Source organism: Aotus nancymaae, unplaced genomic scaffold (assembly GCF_030222135.1).
Source record: "Aotus nancymaae isolate 86718 unplaced genomic scaffold, 86718_ANA_hifiasm-v0.15.2.pri h1tg000040l, whole genome shotgun sequence".
Classification (NCBI taxonomy): Eukaryota; Metazoa; Chordata; class Mammalia; order Primates; family Aotidae; genus Aotus; species Aotus nancymaae.
In genome coordinates this window covers 23,988,363-24,009,712 of record NW_026988454.1, presented here as the reverse complement: position 1 = coordinate 24,009,712, position 21,350 = coordinate 23,988,363, and the positions used below count along the sequence as shown (strand labels likewise).

General features: G+C 40.2%; 1 protein-coding gene across 4 annotated transcripts in view; it reads left to right on the top strand.

Moving 5' to 3' along the window:
• The window catches only part of PHACTR2 (phosphatase and actin regulator 2), a 213,776-nt gene that overhangs the window by 128,372 nt on the left and 64,054 nt on the right, over positions 1–21,350 (top strand). For 3 of the 4 annotated variants that reach the window (XM_012474424.3, XM_012474425.2, XM_012474423.2), the window contains exons 3-4: positions 11,536–11,616; positions 16,239–16,397. The exons of the other annotated variant lie outside the window; for it this stretch is intronic. In XM_012474424.3, the coding sequence (XP_012329847.2) occupies positions 11,536–11,616; positions 16,239–16,397 (240 nt within the window). The remainder of the gene's footprint in view (positions 1–11,535; positions 11,617–16,238; positions 16,398–21,350) is intronic. 4 annotated transcript variants of the gene reach the window in all.

Here is a 21,350-nt window from a genome sequence, read left to right as displayed (position 1 = left end):
TATACTTCTTTCTACCTTTTCTAGCCTTTCAGTCTTCAAGAAGGATAAGACCCTGATATTACCCTAATAATCAGAATATTTAAAACACAGAGTGGCAAGGAGGGTTATTGAAAGAGAGCGTAATGTCTATGCACAAGCTTAGCTTTGCTGTCAAATTTTAAATGTTATGGTTTCAGCTACAGGGAAAAGTTACATTTTGCGAAACCCAATTTTTGTGTTTATCTCAGGAAATAAAAACTTCAGTTGAAATTACCCATTGTCCTATCACTGCAGGGTTGGGAAGGAATCAGGTGTAGTTTCTCTCTCCTGGTTTAGTTTAGGCCTGGACCAGTTTTGCCAAAGGGATACTATTCTTTACAATACTGTGCTCTCTGAGTGTAGTCAAGATGGTAAGTAGCAGAGAGCATGTGAAAAATGCTCTAGAAAATAAACCTTTCAATCATCTTAAGAAACCTGGTCTGATTGGTTATGTATAATGAAAGTAATAAACATGGACTTGGGGAAATTCCTACTCAAATCTTCTTACAACGTAGACTGGTTATCCCCACCTACTTGAGTTGGTGATGTTTTAATATGTATTGTTCATGGCTCAACTCAATAAACAATAGGTGGCTCACACCTGTAATCCCAGCACTTTGGGAGGCCAAGGCAGGTGGATCATGAGGTCAAGAGTTTGAGAACAGCCTGATCAACATGGTGGAGCTCCATCTCTACTAAAATACAAAAATTAGTCAGGTGTGGTAGCGCGCGTCTGTAATCCCAGCTGCTCAGGAGGCTGAGGCAGGAGAATCGCTTGAACCCGGGAGGCAGAGGTTGCAGTGAGCCAAGATCTTGCCATTGCACTCCAGAGCGAGACTCTGTCTCAAAAAAAAAAAAAAAAAAAAATTATACTTTTTTTTCACGCCCACCCTGAAAAGATCAGCCTAAGATATGAAGAATTGCAGCCACCTCTACCCCAGGGCAATAAAATTAGATATTTAAATGCACGAAGGTCGGACGGGGTGACTCATGCCTATAATCATAGCACTTTGGGAGGCCAAGACAAGTGGATCACTTGAACTCATTAATTCGAGACCAGCCTGAGAAACCTGACAAAGCCCCATGTCTTAAAAAAAATACAAAAATTAACTGGCCACAGTGGTGCATGCCTAAAGTCCCAGCTACTCAGGAGGCTAAGGTGAGAGGATGGCTTGAGCCCAGGAGGCAGCAGAGGCTGCAGTGAGTCGAGATCATGCAACTGCACTCCAGCCTGGGTAATAGAGCCAGACCTTGTCTCAAAAAAATAAATAAATAAAATAAAAATAAAAAAATTAAATGAATGAGAATGTCTTCATTTAGGATACTTTAAGATTTCTTTTCTTTTTTCTTTTCTTTTTTTTTTTTTGAGACAGTGTTTCACGCTTGTTGCCCAGACTGGAGTGCAATGGTGAGATCTCAGCTCGTCACAACCTCTGCCTCCCACTTTCAAGTGATTCTCCTGCCTCAGCCTCCGGAGTAGGTGGGATTACAGGCATGCACCACCATGCCCAGCTAATTTTGTATTTTTAGTAGAGATGGTGTTTCTCCATGTTGGTCAGGCTGGTCTTGAACTCCCAACCTCAGGTGATCTGTCGGCCTCGGCCTCCCAAAGTACTGAGATTATACAGGTGTGAGCCACCATGCTCGGCCTAAGATTTCTTTTATATCTAATCTTGCTTGCTGTTGACTGCTGAAATGAGATATTATCCCATCTTGATCAAAGGTGTTGAGTCCCGGAAATGTGTAGACTCTGACAGCAGATCATGGAGAAGGGCATTAGAACTTCGGCTCTCTGAAGTGTGTCTTCCAATGGCTGCTGTTTATGATCTCTTAGTTTGAAAAGCTTCATTATCATTTAGAGCTGTGATTCACTTTAAAATCAGTTCTCTAGCCTGTTCTTTTTGGTAGGAGGTTAGAATGCAGTTTCTCTAGGGATGATTATCATTATTTGTATTGCAAACATTGGTCCCCTCTGTGGTGTCACTGTGTCTTAGGTTTACCATCTTTTACTATAAAGAAATAGGAAATGGAAACACACAAGCTTTTCTTCGAACTAGATGAACTAAAAAACACCTGTCTTAGGCATTTGTGTTTCTCATGAGTTTGGGAGAGTCCGAGTGAAGGGGAAAGACAGGCAGTGTTTCACGTAGCACACAAATCCCAGCTTCGAATTACTCTCCTGAGATTACTTGTACTTCCTGGCCCTTCTGGGATTGAGGACTTACTCATTGTTTGAATCCTGGACCTTTACCCTTGGGAATAAGAACCATAGGTCCCCATGGGCTGATCTCCCATGGCCATTCCCAGCTTGCCTCCTCTGGAAACAAAGGTGATTTTGGTTTCTGCTGTTCTACACATCGAAGACAATCACCTCTTACCTCCCTCCAACCTCAGTCTTATCTATTACCTCTACTACCTGAAATTTTTTAAAGTTATATATTTTGTTATAGTAAAAGAGACCTGATCCAGACCCCAAGAGAGGGTTCTTGGATCTCGTGTAAGGAAGAATTCAGGGTGAGTCCATAGAGTAAAGCGAAAGCAAGTTTATTAAGAAAGTAACGGAATAAGAGAATGGCTACTCCATAGACAGAGCAGCCCTGAGGGCTGCTGGTTGCCGTTTTTATGGTTATGTCTTGATGATATGCTAAGCAAGGGGTGGATTGTTCATGCCTCCCCTTTTTAGACCATATAGGGTAACTTCCTGACATTGCCATGGTATTTGTAAACTGTCACAGCCCTGGTGGGAGTGTAGCAGTGAGGACACTCCTGCGGCCATCTTGGTTTTGGTGGGTTTTGGTCGGCTTCTTTATGGCAACCTGTTTTATCAGCAAGGTCTTTATGACCTATATCTCGTGCTGACCTCCTGTCTCATCCTTTGATTTAAAGTGCCTTAACCGTCTGAGAATGCAGCCCAGTAGGTATCAGCCTCATTTTACCCAGCCCCTATTCAAGATCGAATTGCTCTAGTACACATGCCTCTGACACTTTTACAAAAACAAAAAAAACTATTACAAAACATCCTACCTTTTATCTAAAAAACAAGGAGAAAATAGTGAATATTTGTTCAAGCATGTCTGGAAGAATACACAAGACACTCATAAAAGTGGCAAATTGCGGCCGGGCACGGTGGCTCACGCCTGTAATCCCAGCACTTTGGGAGGCTTAGGTCGGGGGATCACCTGTGGTCGGGAGTTCGAGACCAGCCTGACCAACATGGAGAAACTCCATCTCTACTAAAAATAAAAAATTAGCTGAATGTGGTGGCGCATGCCTGTAATCCCAGCTATTTGGGAGGCTGAGGCAGGAGAATCGCTTGAACCCGGGAGGTGGAGGTTGCAGTGAGCCGAGATCACGGCATTGCACTCCAGCACTCCAGTCTGGGCAACAAAAGCAAAACTCCATCTCAAAAAAACAGTGGCAAATGGTTCGTGGAGTAAGGCTGAGGTCCAAGTATAATAGTTGGGAGGCAGGGCAAGAGTGAGAATTTGCACTGTATCCTTTTATAATTTGAACTCTGTGAGAATGTACTACCATTTAAAAAGCACCCATTTAAAATTAACTTTAAAAAGTTGTCCTGCTGTCTGGTATCTTAAGAAAAATCAGAAAGCAGTGTACCTGTTGTGGGAAAGTTGGAATCTTTGGAATTATCAACTCAGATTGGAGAATACGAAGCAGTAGTCTTTTGATTAGACACACCTGGGTTCAACCAGGTTCTTACTATGTGACTGGAAAACCTATTTAGCCTAAGTCTCAATGCCCTTACCGGGGAGGAAAATAAAAACAATTGCTTAGCCGGGTGCAGTGGCTCATGCTTATAATCCCAGCACTTTGGGAGGCCAAGGCAGGAGAATCACTTGAGGTCAAGGAGTTTGAGGCCAACCTAGCCAACATGGGAAACCCCGTCTCTACTAAAAATACAAAAATTAGCCAGGCATGGTGGCGCACACCTGTGATCCTAGCTACTCAGGAGGCTGAGGCAAGAGTAATCGCTTGAACGTGGAAGGCAGAGTTTGCAGTGAGCCGAGGTGGCCCTACTTCACTCCAGCTTGGGTGACAAAGCAAGACTCCATTTCAAAATAATAATGATAATACTAATTGCTTAGCCTATCTTTTAGGGATAGTGGGGAGAAAACAAATAGGAAAATGTTCTCCAAGCACATAAGAAATGGATGGTTACCATCAGATTTCTGGGCAAAGTTGTGACAGTAATTTCCCAAGAGGAGGAAGGAACACAGATCTCTTCACCTTCCTCTTTCTTAAGTCCTGGGCAGTTTCAAATTATTGAGTGGGTAAAAGAGGGTCTATATTAGTTTTCCTTTCATATTTCTGCCCTGAAAAACCTAAAGAATCTGTGGTGACTGCTGGAAGAAAATTCAATTTAAAAATATTTATTTGAGTCCAGGCACAGTGGCTTATACCGGTAATCCTCAGAGGCTGAGGTGGGCAGATCACCTGAGGTCAGGAGTTTGAGACCAGGCTGACCAACATGGTGAAACCCCGTCTGTACTAAAAATACAAAAAAAAATTAGCCAATGTGGTGGCAGGTGCCTGTAATCCCACCTACTCAGGAGGCTGAGGCAGGAGAATCACTTGAACCTGGGAGGCAGAGGTTGCAGTGAGCAGAGACGGTACCACTGCACTCCAGACTGGGCAACAAGAGGGAGACTCCATCTAAAAAAAATTATTTGATACCTTTTTGATTAGTCAGGGTTCTTCACTGCTGGTGAATCATAACAAGCTTAACCAAATAAAGAACTTATTGGCTCATGTAACTGAAAATCCAGGGGCAGACAACCTTCAGGCATGGTTGGATCCAGGTGCTTAAAAGCTATCATTAGGAACCTGTCTCGCTCCCTCTTTTGAGTCTGCATTTCCTTTCTATTGGCTTTTGTTGTTGTAGTTGTCATTAACTTCAGCTCTTCTCTTGTGGAGGCCAGGTGGCCACTAGCCAGTCTTGCTCATATTTGTTTTTAACAGCTCCAGAAGAAAGAAAAAGACTTGCTTTCCTATTGTTCCAGCTTTGGGGGTCTGGATATCTTATTTGTGCAACTTGAGCACATGTCCCCCTCTGAACCAGTCACCAGCCCCAGGGATATACTGGGCCTAGATTGGATAAGCCCAGGAGCCCAAGAGCCTAGTGCCCAGGGAGGGGTTAACTCATGCAAGGGACGTAGACTGACAGAGGGGGAATGTGGTTTCCCAAAGGAAAAATGTCAGGAGGGCCATTTCTAAAAGAAGTAGAAAAGGATGCTAGACATACCTTCCCTCCTTTCCCCTCAAAAAGACCCTTAGGTCCCCAACATCGACTCTGTGCAATATATTGTTTTTGCATTATGGGAATGAAATGATAAACACGACATCCCTAAGAAGGCTTAGACTGGAATCAAATCAAGTGAATATGCAAATGCCTACACATGAATTTAGTAATGAACAACTAGTAAGTGCTATAACAGAAATAATAGTTAATAGCTAATATGCATTGAATTCGTTCTAGATTCTAGGTACTGGTCCAAGCATTTTACATGGTTTAACCTATTTCGTCTCCAAAAGAACCAGGAGAGTCGTTGCTATCTCTCTATTTTGCAGATGAGGAAGCTGAAGCACAGAGAAGTTAGTTAAAAGTGCTTTGGAACACAAAGTTCCAGCCCATCAGGATAGTGAGATCTCCAGGCAGAGCCATTGTGTGAAAAGGACTTTTTTAGCGTAGATTTCACCAGAGAGGGATAGGGAAACAGTCTAAATTCTGGGAAGAAGAAACACTACGTGAAGGAATGGAGCTGAAGACCTGCAGGAGATGTTAGGAATGGCAAGAAGTAAAGTTTGACTTTATCGCTAGGCTGGCAAAAAAGAGATGGAAGGAAGGTGATGGGAAAAAATGGTTCACTGGGACCAGTTGTAAAGCTTGGCTGCCGTTCCAAGTCCAACTTGTTCCACAGACTGTAGAATTCTTTAGTAAGGGAGTGGCTGGAGCAGATAAACAAGAAAATCACCAGACCCCTGAGTGTTTTTAGGTGGGGATGTTGGCTTTGTGACTCTGCCGTACATTCTTGGGATGTTTTGGGAGGTTTCTGCAAATGTCCTGTTGGGTAGCGTTGAGGTGGTTGTGTCTTTAAATGACTTAGCTCTGTGTTAGTGAAGATCTTTTTAAAAGAGCTGACATTCCGTTTTCTGCAACTGCTATTGAAGAGGGGCAAAGCCAAGCCAGGCTCTTGTAGAACACTTTCAACACGAGACAAGTGGTTTTCTGTGTTTCTGTCACAGTTTTACAGTGAGGCCATTCATTCCTCAGAACCGAGAAGATAACATGGCACGCTTATTTAATAGTCTTCTATTTGCTCTTCTATTTTGTCCAGTCATTAAATGGGGTTAGAACTGAGAATTAGGACTCTCTTTCCTCGCCAGAGAAAAACACAAGTGACTTGTTGACTACAAGATTTACTCTCACAGATATTTCCAGAGTAATATGCAATCCCGGCCAAGTATCCACAGAAAAAAGCTAGCGGCATATGCTCCAGCCTCCTTTCCTGAGTGCGGCCCCACAGCTACCTCTCCGTGCCCAGAAGGACATCATAAATCATTTATAATTTATGAGGAGCGCAGTCCTGTACTACACCCTGCTAGCTGCTGGTGTTTGTCGTCTACACACTGTGAGCTTCCTTCTTTGGTGCATACAGAGACCTTTTTCAGATCATCCATAGGACAGAGAGTTGAGATTTTTTTCCCTATGATTGGCCCAGCCAAGAATTAACGAGGGAGAAGACAGAAGACGCTTGTCCCTCCAGATTTTGCCACAAGCCTCACTTGCTTTCTCCCAAATTGAGAAGTGGGAAGGGGCAGAAACAATACCGTTATCATTATTACCTTATTTTCTTTTCTTCTATTCAACAAATACACATTTTTTTTCAATGCCAGCAGCCTGCAAGTCAATGCTGGGAACACAGCAGTAAGCAAAACAGAATTTTGGTTCCCAGTGAGATTATACTTACACATGTTAGGAGGTGATGATGGGTTTTGTGGAGAAAAAAGAGAGAAAGTTGGGAAGGGGAATAGCCATTCTACATCAGGAGTTCAGGGAAGGGATTTCTACTAAGGTGACCTTTGAGCAGAGACTTGTAGGACATGGTAGAATGAGACTAGCAGGTGTCTGGGGAAATGGCCTCCTGGGAAGGACAGAAGCCACCGTCCAGGGGCCACTCCTCAGGGGAGAAGCAGCAGGGCCTCAAGGAATTGAAGCCATGAGCCAGAAGGAAGTGGTTGGGAGCCAGGCACGTGGGAGGAGGGACAGCCTAAGAGGGTGTGGTGAGTCCAGGGACTAATGGAAGTGAGATGGGCAGCCATGGGAAGTCTTTAGAAGATTACCACAGTATAAGTATGAAGTTAGGAAAATGCAGGGCAGTGCTTCCTTCACTTCCTAGAGAGAATTCAAGTGTGTGCTATTGTTATCAGAATTGAATTGTCAAAATATCAATTAGCCCAATGCAGCGTGAAACAGAAATCATGGTTTGCTTGATCTTGGTATAAAAAATCTCTTATGCTTTTCCAATTGGGATAAAAGTGAGAGGCCATGAGCCATTTATTTACTCAACTGGTGATAATGCTTTTTATGGAGACACCTTGGCTACTATATTCAGCTATGACATTCAGCGAGCTGTGCCCACTAGTGTCTTCCCTGGCCGTATTTTGGTTATTGTAGCTGTGGTGCATAGATTGGTGCACAGATTTTGGTGCATAGATTGGTGTGAGCTTCAAAGTCAAAGAGCAGCTGGTGGGATACGTGGGACCAGATTCAAGCAGGCTGCCATAACAGCAGGCTCTCGGTGATGACAGCCAGCTCGTGCTGTTGTCTGCTGGCAAACAACTGCCTCTAGTCTAGAGCCACAGAGAACTTGGGTTGGATTGACTTACAGAAGTTACAGGCTGCGCAATTTGACTCCTTCTAAGGAATACCTTCCTCAAAATGAAGGTGATCTGAAGTGGGCCGTACCTTAAAGTGAGCATCTTCCCGCTGAATGATGTTAAGCAGGTGAGCACATCTCAGGAATGTTCTGAGATAGCCCCTGCTTTGTGCAGTGCGTTGGACTAGAATGACCTCGCAGATTCATTGCAATGCAAACCCCTCCGAGCCCATGAACAAGTGTCCAGTGAATGTGCTCTGCAAACATACAGACACTATATAAACAAGAGGCAAATATTTTAAAAGGTGAAGAATGAGATACTTGTACTGCTGTGAGAGCGGTGGTTGGAATTTTGTGCCCCAGCAACATACTTTCCATGCCCAGTAGTCTGCAGTGTGTTCTCATTGGCCCCGTACACAGGTATCTGCATTGTGTGTTACAAATGCTCTCAGCCAAAGACCAAACAAATAGCCAACGGCATTTTCCTATCAGAGCCTGTTTATAGGAGGTAGAGCAAAAGAACAAAGCTGTTGGTTTTGATTCCTGGCAGGAGGCCAAGGCTGCTGCTTCAAAGCTCCAGCGTTTACAAGGAAGAAAGAGGGAATTTTTAGTTTACAAGGAAGAAAGGGGGAATTTTTAGCTGAGACTAAATTAGAATTTAAGCAAGAGAAAACTCACAACTAAAACTAAAGAATCCTCCGGGATCCATAGTGGAAAGGCAGAAAAAGAAAGCCGATGTGTTCCAGGCTCTCGGAGGAGTTTTTAGTGCAAGAATGAAAGTTTTTAAAAGTGCTCAAAGCGGAGATTACAGACAGCGTCGATTAATGATATAGAATCACACAGCATTTAAGCTGGATGCATTGTCCTTAGTGATTCTTGAATTTTGTCCCTTATTTTGTAGATAATAGATTAGAGGTCCAGGAACTCAGAGAGACTGCCCAGGGTCACCCAACTAGTTGTAGGAATTCAAGGACTAAAATCCAGGACTCCTGGCAGCCATTTTGTGTTTTAGGCAATTTTAAAGAAGCAGCAAACAAGTAAAAAGTTTTGTTTCTTCTGAGCAAAGGGCCGATGAGGAAGGCAGGCACAACGGTTGAATTCGGAATTGGAGTGCGTTTGGTTTGCGAGAATGTGGCCTGATCCCCGGGCCAGTGGCACTTGCTCTTGCAGTTGCTACCTTCATCCTGAAGCTTAGGGCAGAACAGCCGTGATTCTCTGGGCCCGTCCCCGGGAATGGAGGCCAAGACAACTGTTGGAGGGTCTGCAGAGTCCTGCCGCTCCTCAGAGCCCGGTCAAGCATGAATGGGTTTTTACAGTCTTTAGAAGGCTACAGCGGTCAAGGTCCTTCTAAACCACCTGCAAAAATCTCAGCGGTGTTCCACCTGTCATTGTGAATGTTCTTCGGCTTTCTGTGTTGATAAGGGTTCTATCCTTTTTGACAAGAGTCTGAACAAATTGAAACTGTATTTAAATAACAGCACTCTTTTTACATAAAAGGACACCCAGTAAAAAAAAATTTCTTGCCCGGTTAACTTTGTTCATCGAAATAACCTTTAAGTGAGCTGTTACTTGCTTCTGGAAGGGACAGGAAGAATGGGGTGAGTGAGGACTCTCAAGAAAAGGAGGGAAGGCTTCTGTGTATGTCTCTTCTTTAACCCACACACTGTTCATTGTCATTCTTTTGACCATTTATTCATTCATTCACTCATTTTCCTGTTTCTTTCTATTTTGATTCTATCCAAAAAAGTTTGACAAAACTTACAGTAAAGAGCTTATATATTGTATGTAAAATATAAATCCAGTCAGGTTTTAGAGAAGGAGGAAACGGAGATTCCGTCCGTGAATTGTCACATGAAATCTGTGTCAAATACCCAGTTTTACTGTGATCTTTCTAGCAACCAGGATTTAAAAAGGAATACACAGTTTCTAGTTATCAGACAGGAAAAAAATCCAGGTTCTTCACTCTTGAACCTAAGTGTTGCTGTTCTGCGGTGCATGCTATTAGCAAACACTGATGGAAGACTTTCATACACTTAATACAAAGCCGGCTTCCAGGGCGCATCCTCCCACCCTGTCTCTCATCAGCGTCCTTGCTTGAGGCCCTGGAGCCCCTGAGAAAACACGTTCTTAGTGTTATCAAAATGTCTTCCTAGTGTTATCATCACACGCTCGCTTTGGATGTCTCAGGGCCTGGTTCGGGGAAATGGCTTTAGTTTAGTTGAAATGATGTTGTCTAGAGTAGTTACAGTTACAGGATTTGCAGATTATGAGGCCAGGAGTAGGAATCAGGGAGCATCAGAAATCTCCTGTCCTGCAGCTGCCTGTTCTCCACCAGTGTAGCTTTCCTGCTCTTCAAAATGCCCTAGACTTCTTATCTGGCCCTTCTCTGCTGTGTCGAAATATGTTTTTGAACAGACGGTCTGGAGGGAATAGAGTTCTGCAGAACACACTGGGAAACGTTGACTCGGGATTAGTAGATGACATGACCACGTGTTAATTTTATGCACCTTCTTAGCTCCTGAAAGTGAGGAATGGACCTTGTGGTTGCCTGGACATATAGAGCACAGGATTTAATACTATACACACTCAGGGGTAACACTACTGAGATTCCACTTCAGAGCTCCCAAGCCTCATTCTGAAGTTCTATCAGGAATTTACATTTCTTCCAGAAGGAAGAATCGATATTAAGATGCCTATGGCTTTACATGTCTGTGAAAACTGATTATTCTTTTTTTTAATTTTTCCTGAGATGGAATTTTGTTCTTGTCGCCCAGGCTGGAGTGCAGTGGTGCCATCTTGGCTCACTGCAACCTCCGCCTCCTGGGTCAAGTGATTCTCTTGCCTCAGCCTCCCAAATAGCTGGGATTACAGGTGCCCACCACCATGCCCAGCTAATTTTTGTGTAGTTTTTCTAGAGATGCCATTTCGCCGTTGGCCAGGCTGGTTTCGAACTCCTGACCTCAGGTGATCCACCTGCCTCGGCCTCCCAAAGTGCTGGGATTATAGGCATGAGCCACCGCACCCGGCCAAAGAAAGATTATTCTTAACTGCCTTCTCCATCCTCCTAAGACCTGGGGATTGTCAGGTAATAAGATACCAGAACCCTCTAGAATTAGTGAGAATACAGGGGAAAGAGTTATAGACATATAATGTGTTGGGCTTTTGTAATAGATGGAGCAAGAGAGAAAACACTGACAAGAGTTTGTTTTCCTGACATTCAAATGACTTACTCAGAATATTTACTGAATGTTTATGTGGCTTTTTTAAATGTAAGCATACATATCATACACTGCATATCCATAGAATCATGCGTTTTAGAATGCAGCATTTCTAGCTTCAAAGTGAGAAGCAGCCTTTATGCTCTGTATGTAGTTGGTGTGGAATCATATGTCTGGACACCAGGCCAAAGGTGGTCGTTGGAAAGACCGGGCACAGCAGCTGGGCTTGCTCTTGTCATAGCCGTGTTGATTCAACTCCCATCATGTGTTTTGTTAAGCAACTAAGATAACTAGTTTGAGCCCTCATGTGAGCAGAATAATTGTGCTCAATTCTACTTGGAATGTTTTTCAAAATGATCTTAAGGAATGACTTGATTCTTACTTGTGCTTGTTCTTTTTAAAAGTATTAGAAAGGAAGATATCCACACGACAAAGTAGAGAGGAGCTGATAAGACGGGGAGTTCTTAAGGAATTGCCTGATCAAGGTGAGGAAATTAATCATACGTTTTAAATATTTTGGTCCTGCATTCTTTGGTCTTTCTTTTGTTTTCTTTTGAAATTTAAAATGATCATGGTCTTTGTAAGATGAAGCAGTGACTACTGCACTCCCAGGAGCCTTGCTTCCATTGCTAGTGCCTTTGTGAGCTGCAGAGAATCTGAAGTATTAGAGAACTCTAGTGACTTTTCTGGTGAATCCGTCACCTTATGTCATTCTAAACCTAAAACTCTGCAAAGGTACATCCGAGGCGATACAGAGAGATACAAATGTTTATGACGCATTTTCTTCTCTATTCTTGAGCTTCAGGCTTTCTATTCACATTAAACTCATGTGTTTGAGTAAATGCTAAGTTTTAGCTTGGTTCATGCCATTTCGTTTCTTAAGACTACCAATGAAAGAGAAGAAAGAGGGCACACATACCTCTTGCCCTTTGCACTCTATAATAACACCGAAATATACAATCAATAAAGCATGAATAGGCAAACTAACCTAATCTGCTTTCTGCATTCTCTCAAGTAATTTTTCAGTATCGTTCTCTTTTCATTTCTCTGAATCTTTCACTAGCAATGATTATTTCTAATTTTTTCCCCTATCTCTGATCTTCTCTTTTTTTTTCTATCCTCCCAAGGAGGAACTTTGTTCAGAAAAGACAAGGATCAGCTAGAAACCGGTATTGACCCTCAAAAGAAGACACTAACATTGGTTATTTCTCCAAATAAACACTACCTAATGATTTTCATCGCTCCCACTATTAAATTTAAAAATAAAAGACATTTTATTGCAACATTGTTGATTTATCTCATGCCTCCCTTCCCCTCACATTTACTGGGAGTAAAGTATTATTATTGTACTTTTATGGGAACAAATGAAATGCTATTAATTTAGAATTGAAATTGAAATTGAAATAATAGTACAGCTGTTTTCCTGATATATGTTCCTTGCAAAGGACTTAACATTTTTTGGCATTCACTATTTATAAATCAAAATGACATGCTTTTTCCAGCATCTGAGTAATTCCAGAGTAGAGCTGAAAAATGCTTTACTGTTTTTCTCCTGATTGAAAGAAAATAGGAAACTCTGGAGTGAATAATACCATTTTCTTAAGCCCTCGTATTTTTTGGGCTGTCAAACTTTTCTTACTCTACTTTATGAATGAATTTTATGTTTTCCCTATTTTTCTATTACCTTGAAGCTACTTATTTCCTGTTCGAGGCTTTTAGAGTTAAAAATGCACATTTCTAACTTTTTAAACTTAAAGGTAGGCTTGCAATATCAAAATTAATTTCCTGTCCAACGTCTTTGAAGGCAATAGAGAAATTATATACCCATTGAAACCGTAACACTGGACCATCGGCTTTACGAGATGGGTCAATACATTTATTAGACATCATTTATTTAGAAATATTTTAAAGAAAGTAAAAAATGGAAAATTTTATGATTGAAACTGTTAATGAGTTTAAAGGTGGAGATTAAAAGCCCATCTTTTTTTCTTAATTAAAATTTGTAGGTAGAAAAGGAATTTGCTCTTTCTAAAAAACAAGTAGCAATGGTCAATTTAAAGAAATAATTTTTATTCTGCCTAATCTGTGTAACTATTTGCCTCATAGATTATAATTTCTTGGGCCGACATACACTTCTCAGAAATCTGACTCTCTTTGACCTTTTTATTTAACTTTTGCAGTGGAAACTAAAGGTTTTATAACATAAAAGAAGGAAACAATTTTTTAACCTAAACATAATATAATAGGCTTAATGTTTGAGAAGTCATAAACTACTAGATTTTACTTTGCAACTTGTACACAGTCCCTGTCTAGAACTGTAGAAATTATCTAATGGCTGAAGGTTCCTGAGGATGTTAATGGTAAATGGAGTCCTTCCCCTATTCAGCTGATGCTGGAGAAAATAGTTCTGTGATTTTCCCAGAAGCAATTATCTGGAGAAGTTCAGTCTGAGAGACCAGAAGCTGCTGTTCTTGGTAACAACCTCCTTTCTGCTGCCAGTGAAGATTCATTCTTTGCTTTGATCTTCTTGACCTTGCCTCTGCTCTTAACAGTGCCTGTCCATCAAGCCCTTTATTCAGTGAGTCAGATAGACTTTAAAAATCCCTCTAGCTATCCTGAGTTACACCCCATCCCATCATATCCCATACCCTCCCAGCTATTATTATTTTTCCTTTTTGGTTCTCTTTTTTACACCCAGACATACCTTCAACCTAAAAGTTCAGTGATTTGTCTTCTCTCCTGGGAAGTCCATGGTCTAGTCCAAGGTTACTGCTTACCTCTGCTTCCTTCCCTCCACCTTTTCCCTTAGCTTTTGACATTAGGTTGTGGAGGCGGTTTTTGCCTGTCTATCATCCTTTCCTTTTCTCCCACCGTGGACTTTTATCACTCGCCTTTTGGTTATACATGATTTTCTCTTTCCATCTCTTCCTCCTTTGACTGTGATATATCCGCAATACACCTGTTTACTAGAAGAAGGTAACCCCCTTCAAACACCCTCACGATCCTTATTGAAGCACTTGCTCCTGTTTGTGCTTTATCTCTCATTTTACTTTAAGCTTACAACTGCGTTTCAAGTTTTCTCTTTCCTTTGCTCCTGTGAGACATATTGACTTGGGTCATTTACTGTGAACTGCCATCCAGCTCAGCACCCTCCTACCTTCCTTTGCTCAGCTTGTATTTCCCTTACACACATACACCATATCAAGGATTTAACTGGTTTTAATTCTAAAACAACTTACTTAACACACAATACTAGAAAACCTTTTCAATATACACACCAACTAATTAATAACTTTACTTCGCCTCTGTTTTGTTCTTGAATTCCATATTTATCACAAATGTGTCTCTTTTTTCTACAGTTGTTTTCATATTAACTAGCTTTATTTCATGCCTCAAAGTAAGTATTTTCCACATTGTCAACTACTTCTGTCTATGATAATTCAATTTCGTCTTGTGCCACAACTGTTAAAATTTCTCTCTAGCTTTTTCTAAATTTAAAAAATCAGTTATTTAACCAAAGAATTTTCATAATGCTTAAAATAGAATTAAATTGTCAATAACATGACTTCAATATATTTTTATTACCAACTGAAGTCAAAGAAAACAAAGATAAACTTATATTTGAGTTACCTAAAAACTGAAGATTTTTATATATAAGCAAGTGGTTTTCTATTTTCTTTGGAATTTTCCATTCTTCATTTTTACTTTTTCTGGATATATTGTGTTCTCTTCCTTTTTACAGCTAATTTTTTGGGATTTAATAATAAGAATTAAGAATCATTTGGATTCTCTTTGGTTTGACATATAGTCTTTAAAAATTCTTATCTTAATTTTGTTAGTTAAGATTTACTTGTAATGGCATTGCCTTCAATTACTGTTTATTTTAGTTTTACACAGGACTCAGTTATAGGTTATTGGGAGTTATATGATTAAGCAACGATTACGTTTTCATTCTAAAAATGACATAATTTTATGATTTATTAAAATGTCATGCCTGTTTTTGTTCAGAAGGCAAATGGATTTTATTGTTGAGCCAAAGCAATTCAATCATATTTAATGACAATTTGGGAAATGGTTTCTGTTTTATAAGATTGCCAAGATAAGAATAGTAAAAAATAGAAAGAACTCTAATCAAGCATTTTTTAAAGTTTGCTCAAACCTTCCAGTCATTAATTTTTCTTTTACAATGGTAGTAAAGCCTCATAAATTTTTCCAGATATAAAGTAGGGTTAATCTTTTCAAGAATCTCTGAATTAAATGTTTCTGCAAGTCTCTTTCACTTTAGAAACCCCTAGGAATTATGGAAATACAGGAGTTAAAATTAGTCACTTATGATTTTGATAATGTATTCACAATTGTATCAACTATGATTTTTAAAAATTATTTTGTGATTACTTTTTCATGTGTTTTTTTCTTGAATGTTTTCAAAATATTTTTAGGACAACCTATGGGCTTTTTGGCTGGTTATATATAGTAATTACCTTAATATAGTTTAATCTTTCCATAAATGAAGAAATGAAAATAAAAATAGCCTTGCTATCATCTTTTCCCTGAATATAGAATAAGAGTTATGTTACTGTGTGAAGTTAGCACATCATATACTTAATATATTCTGGAACCAGTAGTACTTGGAAATTTTTATATTATCCCACTTACTGTTTGTATGTGGAATTACATTTCATGTTATTTGTGTATATACATTCACCTTGTGTTTTTGGTGCTTGTTAAAATGTTTATTCCATTTTTCAGATTATTCCTCTCAGCATTCTGTTTCTGAATGACAAAGAAACACATAAGTATTGACTTCAACCAAACCTAAGCACTGGAACGGAGGGACTCTGCTGCCCTGGGATTTTGCATAATTAGAATGATCATTCCTATTGTCTTGAAATGGCACATAGATATTCCCTCCATAGCAGTTTTCCCCCAAGACTAAGAATTTTCTAGCTGTTTTGTTTTGAATAAACTATTTGGTGAAACAGTGCAGGGCGTATTTGGTTCCCAGGGACTGAAACATGAACCCAAATTCTACCATCCTAGTAACTGGAAAACTTGTTTTTAAGAAAGCCAGCAAGTTAGACATCTAGGTGTTTCTTTCCCATTTTAGATGGAGATGTAACAGTTAACTTTGAAAATTCAAACGGGCACATGATACCCATCGGAGAGGAATCTACCCGAGAGGAAAATGTAGTAATATCTGAAGAAGGTAATGGCTCTGTATCTGAAAAAACACCACCTCTGGAGGAAAAGGCAGAAGATAAGAAAGGTAAAACAAAGAGAAACCCGTATTATTTACTTTAGTATAGCTTAATGTCTAGAACCAGCACTTAGGCTCCAAATAGTGACTCTAAAACCAGCAGTCTGCAGAGGAAAGGTTTACAAATACAAAAAAGAAAGAAATGATGACTAGTAAAGTGAAATAGGATGATTTTCTCAGGTAGATGCATCCATTTTATAAGCACAGTATTTGATTTTTTAAATTATTAATAAATGTTAATTAAAAGTAATAACCAGAAGGGGTGACCTCTTTAATCATTAGAGGTATCTGGGAAAATTATTCTTTTCTTGGGAGCTTTGTCTCAAGATCATAATGAAAGTGAGAAATATGAACATCTTTCTCTGCTGGTTACAACTGGCCCCATGAGCAGTTCAGCATGGAAGAATACCAAAACCCACATGGCTTGTTCAGCCCAGCACTCTCTCCAGCAGTGGGAACTTGGCTGGTGGCATTCACATGTCCAGTATCGTAAGTTCCAGATATTTCTGAGAGAGACCCAGGAATAATTCCCAGAGATGCCATGGACTGTGGTTGCTCTGCTGGCTGATTCCCACAGCCTCTGTGCAACTGGAAATTTCAAAATGTGCCAGAGGCAATTATAGTATTCCCAGAAGACTTCTTTAGAGACCTTGATTCCTAGAGTGAATTTGCTACGGTAGATTGAGATGCCTGCAAAATACATGTCTATCAGGGACTCCCAGAACATTCACAAATTCCTGGTCATGGATTGATGACATCTTAATACTATTGCTGTGATGTGTAGACACCTCCAAACATGAAATGAAACTTCCATAAGGAAAGGTTTTTTGGGGAGATTCTAGATGCCTCCATGCAGCATAGAAAGGAATCCTTAGGAAATATACTGTTTCCTGTTTCGTAATGTCTGTCTCTAAGTTGAATGGTAAAATTTTGTCAAACCTAATGTGTGTTCTGTGGGCAGTTTGAATGCTTAGAAACTGATGAAAGTGAATTTTCTTCCTCTGTTCTTGACCCAGATCCTTGAGAGACAAAGGAAAAAAAGAGTATTTGATGACCTATTAAACACACCATTGTAACTTAAAATCATCTGCTCTGGAAGTTCATAACCATCCATTAGTTGTATATATATTAGTCTTTAAAAGTTTTAGAAGCCTGTATTAATAATCTGTTGGAAATTTATTATTTTGCTTTATTTCAAGGGCTTTATCTAGCCTTATTCCATTGAACATTGACTCTGGTTAAGCTTATGAACACAAATCATGAAATACTTTAAATGATAATATTCCTGGAACATAAAAAGAAAGTAGTCTTAAATAAATTTTAGTGGGATTCAGTTGAAAGTATTAACTCAAGTAGTGATGTTTTTTGTTTAAGTCTTACCGTCCTGTCTCGCCAGACTGTTGAATTTCAAATCCATCTGTGGTTTGTCCCTGGCAGCCTTTTCACATCCAAGAATCACATCCTGCATTACATAACAGTGCCATCTCTGGTGCCTGGTTGGTGTCGGGTATTCGTCACTGAACTGGCCAGACATCAAAAGAAGTGTTTCCCTTATCAACATCTTAAAAACTTGCTGACAGTTTTATATGAATTAACCAACAGACCTTGATGTTCTAGAAAGAAGATAGCAGATCTTATGGGTCCATGAATAGTTGAGAAGTGTTTTTCTTTACTTGGAATTAGGACATTCCCTTCTTTCTTGTCTGATAAGGTCCCAGAGAGCCTCTTGCTTGGTCAGTAAGTACATGAGGAAGGAGCTGGGAGTGCTGGATGCTACATACCACTAAGAGGTAGCCTGGCTCTCTCCCGTGTGGACAGTGCACACGCCAAAGCCACAAGGGGAAGCACTCGGTATAGAAGCCACTTCCTGAGACTGAAAAGAATGTCACGTATAACTAATATTCCAGTGTATTATGTTAATTAGAAAATGCCTTATGGCAAAGGTAATAATTTACTTCTCTAGAAAAACACATTTGCTAATTCTCAAGACCAACTCAAGCTTCACTTTTGCCTCTGCTCCTCTTCTGGTCTCACTGCTTGTGTTAGCTCACTACCATGCCAACCCCACCATCCCATGATCTTAATTCACTCTTTATTTTGGGATACAGTGCTCCCTTTCCTTCTGCATGAAGCCAGCTTAATCAAGAGCATTAAATCATCTATTTGGTTCTATTTGCCAAACCATATCACCTGCCTTTAGAGCTCTAGATGTGTATTATATCTCTTCGTAAGACAGTATCTCAATACTTTAATATTTGAAACATCACCATCCAAGAAAGCAAAACAAATGGCACGTGGTGTCCTTCACACTTGCTCTGTGAGTAGATTCCACCCAGGCCCTCTGGGCATTTCTGGGGCTCCTGAAGGGACCTAATTCGGTAGTTGGTACAGTGGTCTTGGGCCTCCTCTGCCTAATACTAAAGACTTCTTCCTTGAGGTGTTCGGGGCTCTTGGTCTCTCATTATTCTTTCTCAGTAAGTGCCTTTAAATTTATAAGAGCAGAAAAACTGACTTCTTCCCTGTTAAATAAAGCTTGGTATAAATATCAGAAATCTTATGGCTGAGCATGGTGGCTCACACCTGTAATACCAGCACTTTGGGAGCCTGAGGCAGGTGGATTATCTGAGGTCAGGAGTTTCATACCAGGCGAAACCCCATCTCTACTAAAAATACAAAAAATAGCCAGATGTGATGGTGGGTGCCTGTAATGCCAGCTATTCTGGAGGCTGAGGCAGGTAGAATCACTTGAGCCCAGGAGGCGGAGGTTGAAGTGAGCTGAGGTGGCCCCATTGCACTCCAGCCTGGGTGACAGCCAGTCTCAAAAAAAAAAAAAAAAAAAAAAAAAAAGAAATCTTATAAGAATTCTTCTGAAATTTTATAAGTATCTTTTAAGAAATCTTGCTTGATATTATTTTTATTAATTTACTGTAAAAAAATCTTCAATGAAGTAACAAGTGATGAATACTTTACTTGTTCCACAAATAATGAAGGTCTGCCATGGGTGACACTCTACTGGGGGCCAGAAAAAGAGTAGTGAATGAAAAATGGCCTTTGCCTGAAGCAGAGCATGGCCTTGAGGAGACCAGAATGCAAACGAGCAATTGCGATGCAAGATGCGAAGTACCATGGAAGGCCTGAGCGCAGCAACCCAGGGGAGCTCACAGCAAGAACCAACACTGGTTCTCAGAGGAAGATATTTACAAACTAAGACATGAAGGAAACAAGAAGGAGGTAGTCAAGTGAAGCAGAGGAATTGGGTCAGAATTGCATACTAGGTAGGGTGAAGACCACATGCAGTCCCAGTCTTTTTCTAAGTGTCGTTGAGCTCAAACCTTCCAGTGGCCAAAGGAGCCAACCCTGGAGGTTTGGGAAATAGCTTGTTTTCCAGACCACGTTCCTCAAAAGCCTAGCATCTTTATCAAGCCAGAATGACTAGAGAGCCCTTTCTTAACCTTCTCTTGAAATGATAATACTCCTATGTACCATCAGTTTATATCCTGTCTTCAGATCACATGGTAAGTGTAAAGAATCCAACTTGACTTTATTCATTACCTCCCAGCTGCAGCTAAAGCATCTGTCTTCTACTGATGTGTGTGTCGATAACTATTAGACAGTCAGTCCCATTCATAGAATAGACAAAGTGTTTAAAGCATTGTGTTCAATGGGATTTTAAATTTCAGACAAAAGGAGTTTATAATTCAGTCAAAAAATTATACTATTTGCATACTCATATGCACATACCACACACACACACACACACACGCACACACACAACTTAATAATCACCAGAATGACAAATGTTCACACATAGTTGGTAGAGCTTGAAGAGTCAAGAGGAATGGATCATGTTCTCCAAGGCTCCAGGAGAAACTCTGTTTGCAGTATGTTCATTTTCTGCCCACGAGGTCTTGTCATTGCCAACCGATATGGTGAACCATCTCCTCCTTCCCAAACCCAGAAGCTGGATTCCTTCCAGTGTACCTTTAGAATTTTAAACCTTAGGCAGAAAGAAAAAATATCCCTCAGTGACATGCTATGAAAGGAGAGTATAAAACATGTGTAGAGTTGCTGGTATATGAGAATTAAGATGCCATGTGTTACAGATCAGTTTGACTTTCACCACGGAGGATGCTATTGAGCTTAGTCTCCACACTTTATGGTATTATGCTGGGGGCTAAAGTTACAAAGATGTATTTAAAGAATAGGCTTCAGCCATATTTCAGAAGATTGGCAAGTTAATGTATATTTATATATTTTAAGTTAAATGTTATAGGTGTGTATCCACTTGTATCATTCTCAAACCTGACTTTTGTGATTGACTTGACTGGTTAAGACCTGCTGAGTTAAGAGGGCCACTATTATTAATACAGTATATATGATACTCAGCTTAGTTGAGGAGACAAGATGTATAAACAGAAAGGCAAAAATACAAAATAGCTGCTGATAGATGTTGAGTAAATGGCTCACACAATAGGCCTGAGTAAGTTCAGAGGTAGGAGAGGTCAACTTGGGCTGCGGTGACGGGAGAGGATTTTGTGGCTGAGGCAGAATCAAAGGTGAACTTTAAAAGAAAACCTTTATTGATTACCTACTGGAACTTAAGTCATCATATGGTAATTATATATGTAGATTGATGGGGAACGTGGTTAAAAAAAAGAGAAGTCCATACTTTACACCCATTAGGACAAGAAACAAAATGATAGAAATGATAATAAAACGCAATATATTCCAATATTAAAACCCTTTCTTCATCATTCAGTAATGGGAGGACAGACTTGGTTAAGGCTCGATCTTGCCTTAACACTGTCTTATGTTTTGTATTGTGCGCCTTTTATAAGAAAATGCTGCTTAGCTCTTCGGACCAGAATGGTATTTTAGTTTAATTCTCTTCAGCCACTATTAGAAAGAATACAGATGTGAATATATGAATGAACCTTCAGCATCTCCACTGTCTTTCAGTAA